Raw genomic sequence first — 23728 nt, forward strand, 5'->3', positions numbered from 1 at the left:
GAAATTACATATTTAAAATTTCCGAAATTGTGGTGTCATATTGTTCCGTTCTATGGCGAAACTTCTTTACAATATTATCAAGCTGCAGTCTTGTTTTTCTTTAGGTATACTTGCGAGCCTGATTTTTGCAAGACTTGCTATGGAAATGCAGTTTTAATTTGTATACATAGTGTACAAACAATATTGTGCAGCGCTTTTATAATGGTTATGAATAAAAATCAAATATGAGAATTACTAATTACCCTGCTAAGTATAAAAAAGGAAAAACCTTTTTCTATCCATACAGTCCACAGGAACATCCACAACAAATTAAAGACGCACTTAAAACACGCTACGCAAGTTTTTAAAATTACCATTAATAAAGGGAGAAAAAGAGGAATGGCAATGTTAAATCTTTTATAGCATTTAATTTGAAGTAGTGAAATTTTTAAATAAAAGAATAGATTGCAGTCGCAGTGTAATTTTTATATTATATATGTAATTTTTTAATGTTGAGAAATTTTTAGATTTGCAATGTGGAAACACTAGTTACAAAAAAAATTAGTATATACTTCTACTTCCGTCGGCGCCATTTTAGTTAATACGAAGATTCTGCAAAAGAAGCACGTTTTCCGAGTGTTACTATTTTAAGTCTACAAAACTAGTTAATTAGACAAAGTGAGTATCTATCTACATTTATAATGTTATCGATAATTATTATTTTTATAATTGAAATTGAGTTGCAATGTGTGTCCCGTAGATTGAATTTCAAATATTAATTTTGATCCCATCACCCATGCCTTTTTAGAAGATAGCGTTTGCTTCTTGTCAGATTTCCTTGTTCATTAGTCATGTTCTATATATTGGAATTATTGTAATAAATGTTTTTCCTTATAATATTTATTCGTTAATTGTATTCATAATTTTAATAATTGAATTTGTCACGTCGTCATTGGTCTAACGGATTCTTACGACTCATTGTGAAAATTGATTACTCATCATCTCTGCTTATTTATTATTCCAGCATTTTCTACTTGTAATTTTGAGTTTTTAGTCCATTTCTTTCATATTCTGAAAATTCCACGTGCCGCATTCGAGAACATTCTGAACTTCTCATTGATTTTTCCATCATGGCCGCCGCCCTGCAAGCCATGTAGATATTAGTTGGTTGTCTAGGTAGACATGGCACACCATAATTGTACATAGAATAAAGGTTTATTCTATGTACAATTATGGTGTGAACAACCTACGCTAAAATTCACATGGTACTTGTATCTATTTTGGTTTAAAAATGGCGGATTTGATGTACCTAGTTCAATGTATGGCAGGAGAGTGGACATTGAGGTTAAGGTATCATTGTTTGTGGTCGATGAACTTTGCTCTATTCTTAGACATCCTATATTAATTTTGTATCGAACACGATGTTAGTCTTTTATGAACAACTAGCCACTATTCTTTGTGTTAGTTGGTCCCACGTGGATATATTACTCCAGTTGATCCAACATATCAGCCCTACCCATCGTGTTGGATTGACGCATAAATTAAAGACTAGCTATTTCCCGCGGCGCTGGCTGCATAAATTCAGGTAGAATGTAATCCTGTACGTTATATTACTATATTATCTGTCTGCGTACTAAGTTTCATTTAAATGACCCGTAGTTTTTTTTTGGAAAAAGTAGCAAAGTCCTCCATCAATCCATCCATTGTCACGACTTCCGCGTTGATAGTTCTAGTAAAATTCTTGTTAAATGACATTGGAGTTATATCGCACTTAGTTACATCAGTTGCGGCGTCACTACCGCAGTTTGCTCGCCGCTGATTACGCGCTGATTATTATACGCTTATTTTCTTGATAACAGACTAAGCATAGTAACAAGACGTACGGTTATAGTGGTATTGATGTAGGTAGTAGTACCATACAGATATAAAACATTGCAATTTTATTTTAAACTTTACTGTTTAGATCTAAAGACAAAATTTTAGTGTCTTCTCTTAGATGTTACCACAGATATACCTCAGAGATTTTCAATAATAGATGCTAGTAAAAGCTCCGAATGATACTTTTTAGATAGCGGCAAAGCACCCGCAGGTAGTATCGACTTAGCAAGACTACTGCATTTTGCGTGGTGTGTTCCAGCACGGCAAGGTGGAAATCATAGCCAACGCACTAGCAACAGGACACCCCATCATAAGGAAGCCTACAAGACACCGAGCGTCTCATCGGAGATGCTGCCAAGAACCAGGTGGCTAGCGGAACTTAAACACCATCTTTGGTGAGTTTCTAATGATCATCACTGCATCAGTACAGAGGAATGTATGTTATAGGATGATAATGGACTGGTTCATCCACCTGCAATAATAGTATCTGCTGGTGAGGCACCAGTGGAATATTAGGTCAGGTCAATCCATTGTGACAAATTCACCATGAATTTAAAATGATGGTTACCAGGGGCAACTGGAACCAGGTCAACCTGACATGGTACATTGCTACAACGAGATCAACAGTTCAATCAACAACAATACCACTTTGGAGTTTACAGTCCACATTACTGACAATCCTTCCCCTCAGGGGACTGGTTGTAGAAATGTTAACCAAGCTGAGTAGCACAGGTAGAAATTCAAACAAATGAAAGGATGGGGAGATATAGCAACTAAACAAAAGGAACTATATTTATTTCTCAACAAATAACTATTTTATTTGTTCTATAAAAAGAAATTGGAGCCGAATTGATTAATACTAATAACTGGAGGTACACCAACCTTGGCTTTGCATGGGGGTGTACATATTGTATATATAAACCTTTCTGGAATCACTACATCAATTGCAATAACGGCATTCAAATCTGTTGTGTATTTTGAAATATCTAAGTAAACAGACAGCAGACGGGACTTGATTTTCTACTGTATAAAGAATACTTTAATCTTTTATTTTCTACTTATTTACAATGAATAAAAGTGTTTAAGCAGATTACTAAATTATAGAGCAAATAATAACATAAGACTGAACAATATATATTGCTATTTTCCTCTTACCTTTTCCTGACATGTAGTAGCAGATGGTAAATACCCCAAAACTTCCTTCACAAATACACATATAACTAACCACAACTCAGTTTTTAAACATACCTTCACAACTTTAAAAATACAACGTAGTCCAGAACAGCCTCAACTATTATTGTTAAATTCTTTATATGATAACCTTTTAATTACTTATTCTTTTTTTATAATAATTTCTTTGGTATTTATTAGTTATAAAAAATTAAGGAGTCAATTATATAATATGATAACACATCATACATTATAATTCCACTCTTTGCCTATAATAGTTATTTTAAGTCTTGAAAATTAACTTTCCCCTACAAATGACCTCTAGTTATGTATTTACTGTAATGAATGTGACATTGAATTACTGATTTCATAGTGATTATATGCAACAAATTCCATATAGGTCATTGTTCAGAAGTGATATACATATATAGATATACCTTTTGAATTGATAAGCAGATTTTTATTATGGATGATAATGATATGTCCACCATCGGCACTATCAGTTTATTAGGTTATCAGTTCACATTACTAACAATTCCAATTCACCTTATAGCAGATATTATAATACCATCACTATAATATGATGGAGTTACAGTATCCACCATTCTTGTTCATCCAAAACGGTGTGGTGATAAATAATTACATGTCTGCATGAGAATGAAAATTAGAATTGAAATCCTGTAATAAGTGACCAGTATGATGATATTGTTAAAAGACTAAATCCACTTATGAATAGAGAGACTTTGTGTTGTCCTTGTTTTCATAATTATCTTTCAAAATGAAACAGTCTTAATTTTAATTGATATAGTTAGAAAAGTTAAATAACAGCTCTGAGCCTCGCTAACATTGGTAAAATCACAAACCATAGTGGAAGCCATTGAAAAAAAAACTCATGGGCGGCGGTAATCATTTTAGGCTCGATTGTCCCCTGGCCTATAAAATAAAAGAATTGAGACCTATGTCTTGGAATAGGGATAATAAACAATTGTTGTAATGGCTATATTTATTGAGTGTTGTATAAAATTATGTACAGCATACTCGTAGTTAGCGGCAGTGTCATTGGCACACAACTCGGTAGTCTGGGTTATTGATTTTTTAGTCAGCCTTGTAACCCGTTAACCTACAAATGAAACAAGGCTATGTAGACGCAATAGTTTACTTAGCTGAATGAAATATTCATATATATTTTCATAAATTTCTTATTGTTCAGTTGTTAACATTACAAAATTGTTGAATACGACACATACAGATATAGAAATTAAATGTAATATAATATAATGATAATATCTCTGGACAATTCACACAGCGTCATCTAGTCCCAAGCTAAGTACAGTTTATGACACGGTCTTTATTTATATTTCTTCTGTAGAAAACACCAAGACCGATACAAACAAGTCATAGATACAAATGTTTCCATGAGTTGCTGGATCGTGCGAGGAATCGAACTCGCGACCATTGGTAGTAAAGCGGTGTGCCAGACCACCGAAGTTTCAAGATAAATTATCATGAAAGATGAAGTTACTCTGTGGATTCTATTTACGAACTTTCACATTTAGAACGGAAAGATGAAACGCGACCTAAAAAAATTATAATTTGTATAGCTCTTACCTCCAGATGGTTAATGATTCAATGATGACTAATACCGGCAAGGAAGTTGATCTGTCATTGAAATTGTGACTAATTCTTCGTAGTTTCATAATAAGCTATTTTATTAAGTAAGACAGATAGTTTTACTTTTAATAGTTTTTTTTTATTTGTAAACATTTTGAAATTTCTGAAAATTGTACAAACCGCAATGAAATAGTAATTTGTACAAAAACATTATTTTATTACGTGGTAATTAGTCCTCTTTCATTCTAAGTATTAAATCAGACCAACTGACGAGGTATTACTATAAAATATCACGTAATTTTGAGTATACATCATAATCAACTACGTCATTCTTATTCACTGTTGTGTAAATAACAAATCAACTTCCTTGTTTGAAAATAATGCTAAGTAATATGCACTTCAAGAGTTCAAATGTTTTCTTTCCGGTTATTAATAACAAATTGCGAATAACGCTACTTCAAATTTCATATATATAATATATCTTTCCCGCGTCTATCTACATGTGAGCCAATAATCTTAAAAAGACCTAACTGATTTTCGTGCGGATTTTCATACATGGAAGTTTCATTTCTGAGGAAGGTTTAGGTGTATAACTGAACTAATAGAAATATAGGTGATAAGCTGGGGCAGGTTGATAGTGTATGTAATTAAGTGTATGAATTTTCATGATGATAACCAATATACTAGACTAGAGTCTCTGAACATATTGATTGAGAACAATAATCTGAGAAAACAATAAATAAAAAAATAATGGTTTTATATTATTGTTCAGTTTATAATAACAAATGCCATTCCATTGTTTCAGATGCTAAGCGACTTATTGGTCGTAAATTCGAGGATGCTACCGTGCAGGCTGACATGAAACATTGGCCCTTCGAAGTTGTCAGTGATGGAGGCAAACCAAAGATAAAGGTCGCATACAAAGGCGAAGATAAGACCTTCTTCCCTGAAGAAGTTAGTTCAATGGTGCTTACAAAAATGAAGGAAACAGCCGAGGCATACCTCGGTAAAACTGTGCAGAATGCAGTCATTACGGTTCCAGCCTACTTCAACGATTCGCAAAGGCAAGCCACAAAAGATGCGGGTACCATCTCTGGCTTAAATGTTCTCCGAATCATCAACGAACCAACCGCAGCTGCGATTGCGTATGGTCTGGACAAAAAGGGAACCGGTGAAAGAAATGTTCTTATCTTCGACCTTGGCGGCGGCACTTTCGATGTATCCATTCTGACCATCGAGGATGGTATTTTCGAAGTCAAGTCCACCGCTGGCGACACACATTTGGGTGGAGAAGACTTTGACAACCGAATGGTCAACCACTTCGTACAAGAATTCAAGAGGAAATACAAGAAAGACCTTACTATCAACAAGAGAGCACTCCGTCGGTTGAGAACTGCTTGTGAGAGAGCCGAAGAGAACTCTTTCATCATCCACCCAGGCTAGCATTGAAATTGATTCCCTGTATGAGGGCATCGATTTCTATACCTCAATTACTAGGGCTCGGTTTGAAGAACTGAACGCTGATCTCTTCAGATCTACAATGGAGCCTGTAGAGAAGTCCCTCCGTGATGCCAAAATGGACAAATCTCAAATTCACGACATTGTCCTTGTTGGTGGTTCCACCCGTATCCCGAAAGTCCAGAAGCTTCTACAGGACTTCTTCAACGGAAAGGAGTTGAACAAGTCCATCAACCCCGACGAGGCCGTCGCCTATGGTGCAGCTGTCCAGGCTGCCATTCTGCACGGTGACAAGTCCGAGGAAGTACAGGACCTGCTGTTGCTCGATGTAACCCCACTTTCTCTTGGTATTGAAACTGCTGGCGGTGTCATGACCACGCTCATTAAGCGCAACACAACCATTCCCACCAAGCAAACTCAAACTTTCACAACATACTCTGACAACCAGCCTGGAGTGCTCATCCAAGTCTTTGAGGGTGAGCGTGCCATGACCAAAGACAACAACCTCCTCGGCAAATTCGAACTGACAGGTATCCCGCCCGCACCCCGCGGTGTCCCACAAATCGAAGTCACCTTCGATATCGACGCCAACGGTATCCTCAATGTGTCTGCTGTAGAGAAGTCTACAAACAAGGAGAACAAGATCACCATTACCAACGACAAGGGCCGTCTTTCAAAGGAAGAGATCGAGCGCATGGTTAACGACGCCGAGAAGTACAGAAACGAAGACGAGAAACAGAAGGATACCATCCAGTCTAAGAACGCTCTTGAGTCATACTGCTTCAACATGAAGTCAACAATGGAGGACGAGAAGCTGAAGGACAAAATCAGCGACTCCGACAAGCAGACAATCTTAGACAAATGCAACGATACCATCAAATGGTTGGACTCCAACCAGCTGGCGGATAAGGAGGAATACGAACACAAACAGAAGGAATTGGAAGCCGTCTGCAATCCGATTATCACTAAGTTGTACCAAGGCGCTGGCGGAGCGCCCGGCGGTATGCCTGGTGGCATGCCCGGATTCCCTGGCGGAGCACCCGGAGCTGGTGGCGCTGCCCCCGGTGGCGGTGCCGGCCCCACCATCGAGGAGGTCGATTAAACACATTCCACAACTTATTCTCATGTACCATCCCTCGCTAATGTTATGCTGATTGTGATTGCGATGTTAGCAACCGTAATTTAATTCGAATATACATAATATAAACTTATTTGATTCCTTTCATTTATATTCCTAGCAACATGAACCCGCTACCATGTATCAGTATACCTTTGTAACTTTATAATTTGAATAAAAGAAATGATTTTAAGTAAATCTTATCTTATATATAAAATTCTCGTGTCACAGTTTTCGTTCCCATACTCCTCCGAAACAGCTTGACCGATTCTCATGAAATTTTGTGAGCGTATTGAGTAGGTCTGAGAATCGGCCAACATCTATTTTTCATCCCCCTAAATGTTAGGGCTAGTCCACCCCTAATTTTTTTTATTTTTTAGACAAAATTTTTAGTTCTAATTTTTTTATGATACAACATACAAAAATACATACAATCCTAAATTTTCACCCTTCTATCTGTTATGAAAATTGATATATTTATATTTCAGCTAGTATTAATGAAAATTTACATCGAAATCGGTTAAACCGTTTCTGAGGTTAGTGGTGCACAGATGCTCAAAGGCAGAAGTTATATATTCATTGATTTAGATTCTGATAGTCTCATCTTATACTATTTTCTTATATGTATAGTTTAGGAGCATTCAGTTATTATATTACCTCGTAAATAATACGCAATGATGCACATTGAGCATATAAGTCGATCAAGGCTCTTTGATTTCATAAAATGTACTAGGTAATACTTGTTACTTTATCAAATTAGAAGTAAATATACGATTCATTTACAACGCAATAATGTCCAAATAATGAAAGTACTTTAAATGGATTGTATTTATTTTGTTATCTCTAATTTCATCTTCGTGACATACAAAATTTACCTTTTTTTTTATCTGTAATGTGCAAAAGCAATCATATTTATAGTTAGGTACCAACCTTTTGTCCTTGCAGAATAGAACATTTTAGAATAAAATAATATCTAATCTATATACCTACCAAATGCGATTAGAATCTACGCAGTTCCTTTTATATTATTAATCAATAAATATATGTAATCTGAAATATACCTATATACTCAGGAATTCATATATATACTCTGGAAACCCTGAAACTGTAATATTATATTATCTGTGCCTGAAACTAAACCCGATGCAATTCCGGTTCAGACATCTGAAACTGTCATTGATCTCGATTGAAACTGATAAATAAATTTACGAATATAATACAGATCTTAATCTTAATAATATAAGTATAAATATTTTATTATTTTCTGTATATGCGAAAGTTTGTAAGTATGGACGCAAAAACTACTGAACGGATTTTGATGAAACTTTGTAGTAATATAGCTTAGGCATCAGAATAACATGTAGGCTATATTTTTTATTGAAATTTAACGCGAGTGAAACGCGGACCAGCTAGTATTATGCGTAGATAAACTTATTCCTCACCTAGTAATTTTATCTAGTTCTGAACTAAGCAAATCTTGTGTTAAGGGTATTTACGTTATGTATATTCTCATATTTCGTAGTCAATGAAAGAACCGGCATTGTTACCTATTTAATAAATAGAAAAATACAAGTTACATCTATTACCAAAGTATAGAGGTAGGATTCGAATATTAGACTTCAAAATTGGCCTGCTACCCTATATCAGGTGATCAAAGTATTTTTGATATTTTGTATTTTAAATGTATTATACATATACAGTACTTAAATTATATGTGATATTATAATATTAAAACTAACCTGAATCTGAAAAAAATAACATTAAAAAATGTACCAGTTGAGTTTCTTGCCAGTTCTCAACTTAAGTTGCTAGCCGAACTGGAAGGTAGGGTTAGTGATAAAAATATGATGTTCACAAGAGGCCGAGTCTTATTTTAAGTTTGAAAATAGAGTAGAGTGTTTGGCAACAGCATCCAGACATCGGGAGGTCTTACAAAATATATAAACTATATAAACAGATAAACTCTGTTCACCATAGAATAGTATAGAACAGAAAATAATTTATACAAATAAACTTACATTGAACGCCATTACTGCGTTCGACTATATTTTAGAACCACTTACAAAAACAGCATGAGGTACAGGAAAAATTAATATAAAAGACATAGAGGCTTTGTGTCTCTTAAGGTTAGACAGGCACAAATAAGATAATATTACATAATATAGGCAACCGACTATATAATATACTAGCTATCCGGCCCGGTTTCGTACAGGTGTATACATATATATTCTACAAGAATCCTTCCTCTTGAATCACTATCTATTGCTAAATCCGTTGAGTTATCTAAGTAGTAAGTAGTTGATCTAAGCGAACAGATAGCGATTTCATTTTATATTATGTAAAGACACACACAATGAATATATATATATATTCATTCATAATTTAAGAGCCGTGCACTTGTCGGTGGAGCTCTTTATATATACATTTTGTATACATCGGTATTCTTATACAATTAACTGGCGCTATAGAATTGAATGAGCAACCGAGTTATTTTAGTATCCGTACGATTTAATTTTAGTGTCTGCACGAAAATAACTGAGCAGATCTTCGGTATTGACTGCGAAAGGTACGATCTATTAAAAACATGTTTATGTACATATAAATAGAATCTTATAATGAATTTGGTACGAGACGAAACGGCGCCATGATATGTTTAGAATGTTCTTGATTTGTCTTTAATCAAGATCATATAATTTACTTATTATATTTACCCTCTCCTGTTCTCTAACTTTGGAACCGGACCATAGGGGGCGAGTGCAGATGGCACTCCAAACCCGAAGAAGGATTTATGGAGCGGCTGAAGGCCAACTCCCGCCTAACGGATACGACTTTAGTCTGAGGGCACCGCTAGGGTTTCGAACCTTGGCTCAGGCCGTCCTACTTTTCAATCCCCGTTTGAATTGGACAAGGGAAGTAGTGTTGTAACGTTGGAAAATTTACAGACTGCGAAATTTTGGTTACGAACGTTCTCTCTACGCTGTCTAATATGCCTGTAATATTTTTCAATTTCTCCTCTACCCACAGCACTAACGACAACGTGCCATCTTACGTAACTTTCAATGTTAATTACAGTAGGTAGATATAAAAATTATCTTCGATGATAACAAACTAATTATTAATAAGTACCTACTTGTCGGAAACAACCAGAGATAACGCTATTGTTCCCACGGCAAAAGTAGAACTATATAGAACATGATGAAAGCACAGATTAAGTATTATTCATATTGGTAAATATGGCGCTTATTTTATCTGACAGCAATTTGCGATTAATGAGTTCCGGTTTGAACGTAAGAGATGGCAACATACATACCCTATTTGTTGGACATTGACTTTAATTTATGTAATTTTGTTTTTTAATTGTAAAACTTCAAGTTTAGTGTACTCGTTAAGATTGGATTCAAGAAGACTTGTATCTAGAGCCGTAAAACATGATAAATAAAAAAATACATTCATATATATTCATACATTTCGGAAATGATAGTGGACAAGAGTAGGGTCCCACTATTTTTGTCCACTATCATTTCCGAAGCGAATATTCATTGTGTTGTGATTTTTATATACATACTTTTTATAACCATATTTTTTTTAAGGTCCGTAGTGTTGATCATGTGTATAAGGAGACGGATGCCATGTTCCCTCACTTATTCCCCTTTTTTGGCATTTTTGTCGATTCTTTAGTACTCTTCAATTTTTCTTTTTTCGACAAAGAGTTGCAAAAATGTTTATTAGAAATTAACTGTAGTTACATGAATTAGTACATATATTAGGTATTTATGTTATGTATCGGGAAATTCCCCAATTAGTCAGCATTTTCTGGGTTCTGCAACTCAATTATTAAATCAGACTAGAGTCGTCTGGGTAGGTACTTTTATGCATCCTATTCCTTGCATCTGCTCTGCTGCGGTGCTCGCCTAGATGCACCGCAGCAGAGAAGATGCAAGGATTAGAATATATTAGGTATTTATGTTATGTATCGGGAAATTCCCCAATTAGTCAGCATTTTCTGGGTTCTGCAACTCAATTATTAAATCAGACTAGAGTCGTCTGGGTAGGTACTTTTATGCATCCTATTCCTTGCATCTGCTCTGCTGCGGTGCTCACCTAGATGCACCACAGCAGAGAAGATGCAAGGATTAGAATATATTAGGTATTTATGTTATGTATCGGGAAATTCCCCAATTAGTCAGCATTTTCTGAGTTCTGCAACTCAATTTAATAATTCTTATTAATAATTCTGATTTAATAATCAGATTAGAGTCGTCTGCGTAGGTACTTTTATGCATCCTATTCCTTGCATCTGCTCTGCTGCGGTGCATCTAGGTGAAGTGATAACATATAAGGGGATCTGAGTATCAACTGGAAGAGACAGGTTGAAGATTGTACCTAGTGGTGTAGTTTAGGAGAGAGCATATATTACAGTTGGCACTACAAAGGTTCGTACCTCAGCTCAGGCCGTTATAATTTCGATCCATGTTTGAATTGGACGGGGGATCGATTGGGGGGGATGAAGGGTTGACGGATGACAAGGAGGCAATGAAATGACTATCCTCTGAAAATCGTTCTATAAGTTTCTAATGAATATCACAATGGCTAACTGACCTGAACTCATGCTCATCTTATCATCCTTAACTGTTGCTCCATCAGTATTAACCGTTAGAGCAGGCGGGTGCACCATTCCATTATCATCTATTATACAAAACGCATATGGGTCAACACAGGCAAAATCTTAGTGTTGCATCAGGTGAGTCGTAAGCTCGTTTGACCTCTATTCACAAATTACTTATTTAACATTTTGGTTTATAAAAAAAGAATAAATCATGTTTATCGTTTTTCCCCTATGCTATAAAAATTACTATTTGCCATTTCATTTTAAAAAAGAACACATGTTTCCGGCGTCGTTCAGTAGGTACTTACCTGTAAATTATAACATTCAGTAATTTCGTGGCCTTAATAGATAGTACAGGTATGTATTGATTACAATTGAGGTAATTATATATTTTACTAGCTGTTTCCGCGACTTCGTCCGCGTGGACTTTAACTTTATTTTTTTAAATAAAAGAATTTTTCTAAAACAAATCTGCCTAAGTTACTCCTTATTATATCAGCTATCTGCCAATAAAGTCCCGTCAAAATTGGTCCAATCATTTCAGAGAGTAGCCGGAACAAATAGACAGACAGACAAAAATTGTAAAAAATGTTATTTTGGTGTATGTATCGTATTTATAATCATAAATGGTTATTTCAGTATTACAAACAGACACTGCAATTTTATTTATATGTATAGATAAGATATCGGGTTTATGTCATTAGGGCTCGCATAAAAAACGCCAGGTCTGCTCAGATAACTATGACTGATTTGTTTTGTTACTCAAGTAACAATCCATTTATTTATGTCAACTTTGCTATGTGGCAGTATGTATTCAGACAAAATTCCTAAAAATGTAATTTTGAAGAATATATGTTTAAAAGAGCAACACGCATGTTTTTGGTAGGTCTTCTTGTTATAAGTCTGCGTTCCGAATGAGTAGTAGAACAAAAAATATGACTATTCAAAAGTGCTTATATTAAGTTTATTTGAATAAACATTAATTTTATTTCTAAATACTAAAATTAAATTGTTATTCGAGTTTGTCCGTCTGTAGTAGCGTTATATATATTACGCCGTTAAGTTTTCGACATATTTTGAAAAATGCCTTTCATCTTATCTCCGATGTTTCCAAACAAATAAGCCTTACTAATATTATAAATTGCAAAAGTAACTCTGTCTGTCTGTCTGTCTCGCTTTCACGTCAAAACTGCTGGATCGATTTCGAATGAAATTTGGTACACAGAGATACTCTGGACCCTGAAGATTGACATTGGCTACTTTTTAATGTGATAAAAGGTTCATAAGGGGTTGAAACGGAAGATGAAAGTTTGTATACAAAATCATCATTTATGAAGCTAGGACGATGTAACATTTTTCTTTGGCTATTTTGAATTAGATTATTGAATATATTTTTAATTATTTTTTTTTTATTTCTCCAAAGTCAGTATAAAACGCGGACGATATCACGTGAACAGCTAGTATTAAATAAATATGATCTATAAAGGTATACTTAATAAAATATTTGGATAAGCCGTTCGGGACCCTAAAAATAAATAAAAAGTCATTGAACGAACAAAAAATGTTTTCGACAATTTATTTCGACAATGCAAACAGCCATTAACACAATTAAACAACTTTCGAGTCAGTTTATTTAATCGCAGTTTGTGCTTATAGGACCATCCATAAACTACACGTCACAATTTTTTTATCCCCCCTTCGACTTTGTCACAGCTCGTCACATTTCCACGCAAAAAGTTGAATTGTCGTAACTTATTAAAATAAACTTTACACCTGAGCCAAATAAGTGTTTGAAAGGTCATATATTTATCGAGATAGAAAGTTGAAAATTGGTTAAATACATACAAAATAATACCATAAAAGAATCTGAAAGAAATTTTGTGAATTTGGGATTTTAAAGTTACGACAGTTCCGCTTTCTTCTGTCGATTTGTGAAATTGTTCTCTTACTATTAGCACAAATAACATAATTGCTTTTAGTGTTGACGTTGCACATGTTTTCTAATTGTTTACATGATAAATGATAAAATTAAAACAACAGTTCCAAAACTAATACAATATCAAATATTTTTGTTACTAATATCAATCGAATGAATTAGATTATAAATTAATTATAATGGACTACACTCGCTCATCTCCAACCCTTTGTCACATAATGTCACACTTCATCCCTACCATCCCCAACCGTTAACGCATAAAATTAAACAGTTCCAAAGTTGATTTTATATATATATAATTCTTTTAATTAAAATGAATCAAATTTTAATGAAGTATTTTATAAATAAGGTTATAAAGGACTCTACTTGAACTTCTCCCACCCATTGTCAACCAATGTCACACTTCATCCCTACCATTCCCATCCGTTAACGCGTAAAATCAAAACAGCAGTTCCAACATTAATATTATGTCTGTAATTTTTGTAATTAAAATAAATCAAATTTTAAAATGTATTATAAATATAGTTAAGGACTTTTCTCACCCATTGTCAACCAATGTCACACTTCATCCCTACGATTCCCGTCCCATAAAATGTGCGGTAATTTATATATGGTCCCTTACAAAACAACAGGACAATTTCAAGGTACCCTACAATTAATTATCACGAGTACAGTAATAACGAATCTTAATTGTTTACATTTAACAATAATCGGCAAGCAAACGCTAGACTTAGGTCCTAATTGTAATTGTAAGATATATTTACATTATACAAGTACAAAATGATTTCACTAATTTATACTACGGGTACACTTGTAATACTTTGCGACATCCCTGATCAATAAGGCCTGGCTTGCGCCACATCTCATTCACTTCAATCTAATACTTAAACCAACTACTTAACTTACATTGTTATTTTGACTATTCGATTTGTTAATCGGGTTATAAATTAAAACGGGCTATACACATCGATATTAGGGGCAGGGAGGGAAAGGGTATTGTTAGTAATGTGGACTAATGATCTTATTGCTAGCAATGTACCATGTCAGATTGACCTCCACGTTGTTCCCTGGAAATCATCGTGATAAACTTTCGGTGAATTTGTCACGATGGGCTAACTGAAATGACCTCATATTCATCATATCACCTTCCAGGCAGTATTCTATTATCATCCATAAAAAAAACCATCAGGGGCACTAAAGATGGAATTAATAAAGTGCGCTACACACGACGCAATTTGAAAAGCAACCCATGGCGCTCTCCAACACTACTCCTATGATTTTAGTATCATGTGTAGGCCATTTATTGCGATAAATTTCAGCGTATAATTATGCAAACAAAAAAGTCAAAAGATCTGTTTACAGTAATCTTGATCGTATTGTTCTATAAAAGGCTATGGTCATGGTTGTTTTTATATACTTTGTAAAATATATGACTGGATTTACGTCATAGAAAAAATATTCAATGCTAACATATCTTTTAGATTTCATGTGTTATTTAATGAAATTTACGCAGGTATAAATATATTTTAACGAATTAGGTGTTATTTTGCAGAAAGTAATTTCATTATTTAATAGATTTGTATTATTTTGATTACTTTATTAAATTACTCTCGACCGTGCGAAGTCGAGGCAAGTTGCTAGTGATTTATAAATCCATATATACCTAAAGGCCACCACTTCGCAAACGTTAAAGTATGTGCCTATATAAAGGTACATGAGGTCGTAGTACACCATATCTAGACTTAATCGTATCCCGATTTGGTATAAAATGACGTCTCGTCATCCTCGGATTTTGCAGGTCTTCGAATGAACCTCGAAAGTTGTATTGTTGACTGCCATGTACATGGCACAATTCTAAATTAATAAAAGATATTTCTGCTTGCTTCCTTGAATGCCATTGGTGGACAAAAGTATGAAAGTAGCTTGAATCATCAGTGATGATTGGATGACCTAGGGGTAAAAACCCCTATATATACAATAAACTTCTGTAAATTTACGCATGCCGTGGCAACAAGTAATTAAGTCAACATTATATACCTGAAATTTTTGCAAGAGATAATAATTGTAACTTCATAGTGTATATCTTGTTGGTCGCTCAAATAAATAAAATAAGTATATATGTATATATTTGTGGTCGGCGCAGTATGTTATCCTCTTCCACTGATCACTATTAGCCATCATATCTCAGCATACTCTCCTTTTATTCATATCTTTCACACAACTTGATAGTAGGTTGAATATGGTGCAGAGAAAGATCTTTAAGAGGGTCAGCAGTCGCTGTTGTCGATACCTACCTACTTATACGAGTATAATTGAGTATGTATTGATTGAGTATACTGAACATGTTAATTATGTAATTCATAAGTGTATTGAAATTGTAATTAAGTAAGTGAATTAATCTTATTAGTTTTAACTAATTATTACAATGTAATTTTAGTTATAATAATGTAATTGCGGTGTACCGGGTATCACATGTCTTATGTTCTTATTTTTAATAACACCTACTCTATGTACCATGTCAGAAGCAATTAAATTAAATTAAATTAAAAATTTACTAAAATATTTAACGTCTTGATACAGTTTTGTATTATTTTATTTATATAAATTTAGTGGTTTTGTATTTCATATTTTTAAATTAATCATCAATATTTATTTAACAAGAAACGAAGAATTAAGTTTTCCTCTTGAGTATTACGTTTGTTCTATACAATTTTGTATTATGTAATTCTATTACATATAATAATAATATTATTTATTTGTCTCAAATAATGAACTGTTACAACGTGCTTATAATAAAAGTAAGCGGTATTCAACTCAGTCGGCAGTAAGTCCACCCTCTCTGCTATTCTGTTATTGCCTTTATCAGTAAATGATTACAATAAAAACATAACACGTTTATTACGGACACAATATTTTCGTGATATAACGGATAAAAGTTCAAAATTTTATTTCGATTTTAATTTTTCTTTTTTTTTTGGATTCTAATGCTGTTGGGCATTAGAATAGCTGCTGGCCTTTACAGCTTCACCAGAAGATAGGGGGCAAGTGCACTCCAAACATGCGGAAGGCTGAAGGCGCCCGCCTGACGGATGCGACTTTAGTCCGAGGGCACCGCTAAGGGTTCGGAACCACGGCTCAGGCCATCATAATTTCGATCCCCGTTTGAATTGGACGGGGGATCGATCGGAGGGCTTTTTTGCGACAATTGAAAAGGTTAGTATGAAAGAAAATGTCTGAATACATTGTATGAGAATACAAAAAAAGTCGGTTTAGTCATAGTAAAATATTTAGATTTGTATTAATTTGGTATGATAAAAAAAATCGTTTTCACAATATTATAGTTTAGTCACTAGTTTAGTCACTACATCTAATAATAATATTGTGAAAATGATTTTTTTTATTTAACGTTGTTGACGCAATTATCATCGTCAGTGTGTAACTTGAGTCATGAGTGTGATACAGATATGTATATTACACTGTATAAAAACAGATAATGTAGGCGCCAGCCATAAATAATGTTTATATCTTTCAAATCAAATCAAATCAAAATATCATTATTCATGTAGGTATATTACAGATTTATGATATGCCAAATCTACCGGCAGTTCGGAATGCTTTCGAGATGAGAAGAACTGACAAGATACTCAGCTCGTATTCTTTTCAAATATGTATTGATTATACAGATTCATTTTAAAATTCAATTTTGGGAGAATAGAGTGACCACCAGAATATGCTATTGTAATTTTATCAAAAGCAAATAGTGTAATCAGTGTTCGTAACCCGACCAATTCCCTCAAGCAAATCTACTCCCAAGTCAAGGAGTGCTTGTGTTATAGGTACTAGACAACTGATATAAATACATACATATTTTTTTGTAAATACATACATAATAGTCATAAGAAATACTCAGACTGATACAAACAATTATATTCATGAATACAAATGTACCGTGCGAGGAATTGAACCCGCGAACATTGAAAGAAAAGCGGTGTGCTAAACCGCTAGATCACCGAGGCCATCAATTATATATGTAGATATGTGTGTAAAATAAGTTTTTCACAATGTAGGAAACGTGTGGAGCAAAAACAAAAAGATTTTCTACTGACCCGAGTAGAGACAAATTAGTTTTTCTTCTGCCTCAGGGAGGGAATCAATCAATCAAATCAGTATTCAATGGCAGATCTGGACCTGGCCCCAGGATCGCTCAGCAAATATGTTGGTTTGCAAATATGGGATGTTTCTGTTCTATTTGGGAAAACGGGACAGACAAACTGGTACTGTCCCGCCCAAAGCGGAACGTACGGTCATTACTTAAACGATATGTTTTTACAGGCCTATGGGATTGTCCATTAATCACGTGAGGGTTGAAAGTAGGGGGAGGGGTTTGACAAAAAGCACGAAAACATCACAAGGGGGGACGGGGAGTGTAGTAGTCTATCACGTGTATTTATTTTTTCTATTTTTATGGCAATCAAAACTAACCTACAACCTAGTCTGGACATTTCAATCATGGTCCTTAATTTCAGAATAAAATAAGATTATAGTTTTTACCTGTATTTAAAGATACTAAAAACAAAATCTTTGTAGGCACTAAAAATACACGTGAAGTTAGGGGGGAGGGGAGCGGGTTAAAAAAATGCTAAAAAAAGATCACGTGATTAATGAATGGCCCCCTATATTAAATTATTTGTATAATTCCCGTTGGATTACACAATGTTACTAGGTATATTACTATCATCTATTCTAAATAGTAGCCTATTTAACTCCATTATCAGACTTTACTTCCTTGATGCATTTCTAATTATTAATTACAATACAATCATTATCATTGTTCGATACAATATGTTATTCACATTTCTCTTACATTCAGTGCTCAGTTTTAAATACATAAAAGCTCTTAGGGATTCATCTCTTATTTTATTTAATAGGTTATAATCATACTTATATGTTATAGAATCATTATATGTATTAGACTTTAATGATAAAATTAACGAATAAAAGAAATCTATGTGCACTCCTGTATATTGCGATATAAGTGCGTTACGATGGTTATAACACACGAGGCGTAATTTCAGATATAGATTTATAGGCGTAATAGAGCCGAGGTGTTATATACGCACGTATATCGTACGACGTTTTTCAACACACTTAATTTTAAATAAACTCAACCATAAAACTGTGATGCACAATATTGTTTTCCCGCCGTTTTATTTTTTTAAATCAGCGCACTGCTTTACCGGCTGAAGATACTGTTGCTTTCCCGCCGTTTTATTTTTTAAATCAGCGCTGCCTTGCGTACTGGTTTGAACTCAGCGGCGTTCGGTTTGAAATTTGAAAAATAGCAAATAGTGTGGAATATGACTTCACTATTTGCGTTTATAAAGCACGCGTGTTGAGTTGCTTTATGTATCGAAAACAGGTGAAATAATATCCACTTTACGAGCAAGTGTGTTGAAAAATACACAGATATTAGATAACAGAATTATTATAGGTAGGCTTTAATACAAAAGTTAAAGAATAAAATATAAATTAAGCATATTTCTGACAGAAGTTTTAGTAGATAGATTTGTAAAATATTTAATACATAAATAATTTTAGATATATTATATAAATATAAATCAATTAATAATATCATTTCACACAGTTATTTGCATCCGACGAAGCCGGGACGAGTCAGTATTAGAATTTTTTTTTATAATCTTTATTTTAATATGAAAATTCTAAATGATGTTTTCAGATTTCGACTTTGTTACTTTGTAAAAGAGTTTCAATTTCATGAGTATAGTATCCAGCTTTAGAATTGGAATCTTTAATATTAGGTTCGAATAGGTATTGCAAATTATATTGATAAGGAAATCATTTAAAAAGGAATAAAGTCATAATGGATTTTCCCAACACTAAATCACGACCAAATCTTCCATTTACGAGTCAGAGGTGACCCGTTTCCCATACCTGAGACTATAAAAAGAAGTATTAATTTTGAAATAACTACATTAAGCTTGGACAGACTTAAACCGGCTCGGGGCCTGTAGCATTATTACAAGAGGCCTTTGGTCTCGGTTTTTAAGTTAACAAAAAATTTATAGTGTGTGGTGATTTCAATGTTGACATTTTATCACATAACACCACAAAAACTAAATTAATGAGTTTATTTCAATCTTTTGACTTGAGTAATGTCTTCCACGAACCCACTCGTATCACAGCCACGTCTGCTACTTGTTTGGATAACATATTTAGCAACAGTGAATATTTAGATAAAATAATATTAAACAACCTTCCTTCTGATCACTGTGGTCAATTAGTAATTTTTCCAAATCACGTAAACAAAATTAGGAAAATTAATTTATTAAAAAGAGACTTGACTAGTTATAAGATCAATAAATTTAAAATATCAGTTCGTAGTAAATTAGATTTTTGTCCTCAATCTGATGAACCAAACAAACTTTATACAGATTTCTTCAATTTTGTTTTTACGAGTATAATAATGCTTTTAACAAAAAAACTATGTTAGTAACAAAACAAAATTTTCAGAATGGGCTACAAAAGGAATTCTTAAAAGTAGAAATATATTATTTGATTTATATGATCAAAAAAAATACCGTTTCGATAGTACATTCGTAAATTATGTAAAAAGATACTCAAAAACTTTTAAAAAGGTATGTAATGTAGCAAAGTCTAATTATCTAAATAAAAAAATTAAAGAATCCAAGGATAAGATTAGGACAGTGTGGAATATTATTAATAAAGAAACTGGCAAAGTTAAAAGTCCATATAATGATTTTACGTTAAATTATAATGATAAACTATGACGTCCACAAAAGAAATAGTCAATATTTTTGAAAAATTTTTTTAGTATTTGACATTGTCCTCTTTGGACTCTTCTCCAAGTACAGCTAAATCATTCCTTATTGACAATGTTGCTTCGTGTCCGGTTACATTTAAATTTACATTTATTGACATTTTACAGATTACGAAAACATTTAAACAATTAAATTTAAAAAATACTGAAGACCATTGGGGCATGTCTGTTAAAGTTATTAACACCGCTATAGATGTTATTGCTGTTAATTGCTATTTAGTAACTATCTTCAATAAATGTATTTTTGACGGTGTTTTTCCCAATTTAATGACAGATTTCTTCTGGGACATAGTAAAATAACTCCACTTTTTAAGTTAGGGGATAAAACTGAAGTAGGTAATTATAGGCCCATTTCTATCTTACCAGTACTAAGTAAAGTGTTTGAAAAAATTATGCTCAATCAGATGCTTTGCTTTAAAATAAATAGACTGCTTCACAGTCGGCAAGTTTCAGGCCGGTAAATCAACTACTGACGCTGGTGTAGCTTTAATGAAACACATTTTTGACTGTTGGGAGAGGTCACAGGATGCTATCGGTGTATTCTGTGTCTAAAAAGAATGATTTCGTTGATCATGAAACACTCTTACTCAAATTAGAATATTACGGTATTAGATATGAAGCACTATGCATGATGAAATCCTATCTAAATAATAGAATGCAAGTTGTTGAAATAAATGGTGTAAAGTCTGAGGGAACTAGTATTAAAATGGGTGTTCCTCAGGGCTCTATTCTAGGTCCTTTCTTATTTTTAGTTTACATAAACGATCTTCCTTATATGGTAGAAAAGATAGCTGACATAGTTCTGTTTGCTGATGATACTTCATTAGTATTCAAAGTCAATCGACATATTGATGATATGGACGAAGTAAACGGTTCTCTCTCTTATGTTTTAAAATGGTTTACGGCAAATAATATGCTACTAAATGCAAATAAAACTAAATGTATCAAATTTACTTCCCCACTGTAAGGCCGGTAGATTCAAAAATCGTATTGGACAATAAATCTATTAATTTTGTTGACGATACTGTATTTCTAGGTATCACATTAGATTCCAAGTTGCAATGGGGTGCTCATATTACTAAATTGGCGAGTCGACTTAGTTCTGCCGCTTACGCGGTAAGAAGAATTAGACAATTAACAGACGTGGCAACGGCTAAACTTGTCTATTTTAGCTATTTCCATAGCATTATGTCGTATGGTATTTTGTTATGGGGCAAAGCAGCTGATATAAATACAATATTTACTTTACAAAAGAGGGCCATTCGCTCCATTTATGGTATGGGTTCCAGGGAGTCATTGCGAGAGTGTTTTAAGGAATCAAATATCCTCACCGTTGCTTCTCAATACATTTATGAAAATATCATCTATGCCAGAAGGAATATAGACAGTTTCAAAAGAGTTAGTGATTGCACTAATAAAAGCTTACGTAACAATAACAAACTGATTTTACCTAAATGTCGTTTGGCTAAAGTTAGTAATTCGTTTTATGGCAATTGCGTAAGGTTTTACAATAAAATACCAGAGTCTGTTATAAATCTGCCAGAAAAAAGATTTAAATGTCAAATAAAACAGTTCCTTTGCAAAAAAGCTTACTATAAAATTGAAGAATTCGTTAACGATAATAATGTTTTTATAGAAAAACTTTAAATCTATAGCACTGACAATATTATCTGATTACATTAATAATGAGTGCGTAGCGACTTCTATGTTGATTATCGCATGCCTCTTACTTGTTATACTGTAATTATTTATAAAAAAAAACATCTATTAAAAAGAGCAACACACAAGTTTCTTGCTCATTCTTCTTGTGATGAGTCTGCGTTTATTTTTAGAATCAAAATATAACTATTCAAAAGTGCTTGTAATGAGTTTATTTGAATAAAGATTATTTCTATTTCTATTTCTATTTCTAAGTGTGAATTAAAAAAAAACAGCTCTCATAATGACAAATTTTATACTTCGTTTGGGCTTTGATAAATTAAAAAAGTATTTTATCTTTATGATTTTATCGGGTTCAGACAGTTTAATGCTCTTGTTAGTAGGCTAAACCGGGGCTGAAGGATATGACATAGTTATCTCCCAAGTCAGTCAAGGTGAGCATCACAGCACATCGTATTTTACAATCTACACAAATATATAAAATTGCAAGTGTCCGTTTGTAATTTCAAATTAACAGCTTTTCATTAAACGTATGACGGTAGAAGTATATACGGTACTTACAAAAAATTTTTTTTCAATTTTTGTCCGTCTTTCTGTTAGTACTTGCTAATCTCTAAAACGATCGGGCTGGACAGATTTTAACGGGACTTTTACAGATAGCTAATATTATAATCGTAACTTGGGTTAGGTACTATTATTTTAGATTTAATTTAAATTTTAATGATAAAACCTAACTCTTCCAGTTATTGTGTTCCTGGAGAAATACTACTATGGTGAACAGATTTCTTCTGGGCAAGTGCTCTACATCCTAGGTCTTGCTATCATTTATAATAATCAGAAAAAAATTTATAAAAGCTGTATCCGCGACTTTTGGAATTTAACTTTATTTGTCTAAATAAATATTTCTAAAATAAAAGTAGCCTAAGTTAACCTTATTACATCAGCTATATATAAAAAAAAGTCCCGTCAAAACACATTTCAGAAGTAGTCGTTACAAACAGACAAACAGACAGACATAATTATAAAATTTGTAATAAATGTATTTGTATATGTAACGTATTTATATTTAAATCATGTAGTAAAAAACGGTTATTTCAATATTACAAACAGACACTCAATTTTATTTATATGTAGTAGATAATAATAATAAAAAGTCTATTTCCACGCAAACGAAATCGCGGTTAGCTGCTAGTATGCAATACATTTTCCAAGTGTTTGAAAGACAGAGTTGGCCGTTTCATATAAATAATTGCTGGACTTTATTAATACCCCGCAACTGCAGACTCGACAAATCTATTTATTCATCTGGACTGGAACTTTCTACTGCACACGGCACCATTGTTATTAACGTCACGGTTAAAGTGTTGTCAGATAACATTTCTTTTTATATCAATATATTTTACGGCTCTGGATACAAGTCCTTTTTAGCCCAACTTACTAAGTGATAACATTTCC

At 33.5% G+C, this 23728-nt stretch overlaps 1 protein-coding gene across 1 annotated transcript; it reads left to right on the plus strand.

The window, feature by feature from the left end:
• Window positions 1-2235: 2235 nt before the first annotated feature.
• On the plus strand, window positions 2236-7307 carry LOC131850458 (heat shock 70 kDa protein cognate 4-like). The gene is given in 3 exon segments (XM_059200679.1): window positions 2236-2252; window positions 5444-6048; window positions 6050-7307. Coding segments are annotated over 2 exon segments (1701 nt in total). The 5' UTR covers window positions 2236-2252; window positions 5444-5496; the 3' UTR covers window positions 7199-7307.
• The last annotated feature ends 16421 nt before the right edge of the window (window positions 7308-23728 follow it).

Source organism: Achroia grisella, unplaced genomic scaffold, assembly GCF_030625045.1.
Source record: "Achroia grisella isolate CSIRO2021 unplaced genomic scaffold, CSIRO_AGI_Agris_v1 utg770, whole genome shotgun sequence".
NCBI classification, from domain to species: domain Eukaryota; kingdom Metazoa; phylum Arthropoda; class Insecta; order Lepidoptera; family Pyralidae; genus Achroia; species Achroia grisella.